A 1,164-nucleotide genomic window follows, 5' to 3' on the forward strand; every position below is an offset into this window, starting at 1 on the left:
CTGCCCGCTTGCAGGGGCCCGGGGCGCTTTGCACTTGGGAGCTTGCTGCCCACGCCCCGCCACCCGTCGCCGGGGGACGGACTGACTCCTCCTCACCGGTCTGTGTCTCCTCTCTCTTAGCTCACTCCCACTATCTCTACGGACACATGCTCTCCGCCTTCCGGGACTAGCCGCGGCCGGCAGGGCTGGTGTCCTCCTGGTTTCACAGACCCAGCCGGCCCTGACCTCTCCCGCGTTCCCCTGCCTCCCGCGGCATCTAGTCTCGTCTGTGACTTTCCGGTTTTCCTGGATCTCAGAATATACTCATCTAGCCCCTCGGCATCCCACTACTACCCCGACCCCCACCGCGTGCCCTTTGTAAGTCGCCTGGACGGGGCTGGGGTCTCCCGGTGTAGTGGAGACACCCAGGTTGCCCAAGCTTGGGATTCTCCGGGAGAGAGAGGGCAGCCCTGGTGGGGGTGAGGTCACCCAGTGTCTTCTGGACCTAGCCGGGTCTGGGCTTTTGCCCTCCTCCGGGACCAGAATCCTAGGCCTTCCAGGAAAGGGGCACCGCAGACTCTGTCCTGCTTGAGTTAAGCCGCCTCGTGGCCCCTGTCCACTCTGGCCCTGGTACCAGATGATCTGAGGTTGGTTCTGGCACCTCCAACATCACACGTCCTCTAAAACCATCGCCACAGTTTGCAGATCTTGCCTCTTCTTGCCTGGGGGGCTGCAGAGTTACAGGAGACCACATTCTCTCAGGATGGAGAGGCCGGGAGAAGGACGATCGTAGGAATGCTGGAGCCTGGTTTAAGCTGAACCCTGAATGCGAATTTAGGAAGAGTCAGAGGGGAATGGACCCCAGAGCTTTGGGCCACGGCCGACTGGGGATACAAAAACTCAGTCCTTGCTTGGTGAGAAGTGTAGACCGGTGGGCCAGAGTGCGGGCTGACGGCCCGAGGGCAGTGGAAATGGCCCCAGCCCCAGCCCTGGGGGCGCCTGGGCCCAAACAGATCTAACTGCGCTGCTGCCTCTGCCACCAGCGTCCCTTCCGCTGCCATCCTCCTCTGCCTTGCTTCCTTAACCCCAGCCCCATAAGAACAAACCGTATGGGTGGATTGAATAGACGACCCTAAAATCAGGTTTGGGGAAAAGGCAGCCTGGAATTTCCTTCCTCTGACCTGC

The 1,164-nt window shown here is 60.9% G+C and overlaps 1 protein-coding gene across 1 annotated transcript in view; it reads left to right on the forward strand.

Annotated features, from left to right (window-relative positions):
- Ppfia4 (PTPRF interacting protein alpha 4) overlaps positions 1-170 on the forward strand; it is a 44,976-nt gene extending 44,806 nt beyond the window's left edge. The window contains exon 30 of the mRNA XM_033761980.1: positions 121-170. Within this exon, the coding sequence (XP_033617871.1) occupies positions 121-170 (50 nt within the window). The remainder of the gene's footprint in view (positions 1-120) is intronic.
- Positions 171-1,164: the final 994 nt, after the last annotated feature.

Source organism: Fukomys damarensis, unplaced genomic scaffold, assembly GCF_012274545.1.
Source record: "Fukomys damarensis isolate Sample0158 unplaced genomic scaffold, DMR_v1.0_HiC HiC_scaffold_11, whole genome shotgun sequence".
NCBI lineage: Eukaryota > Metazoa > Chordata > Mammalia > Rodentia > Bathyergidae > Fukomys > Fukomys damarensis.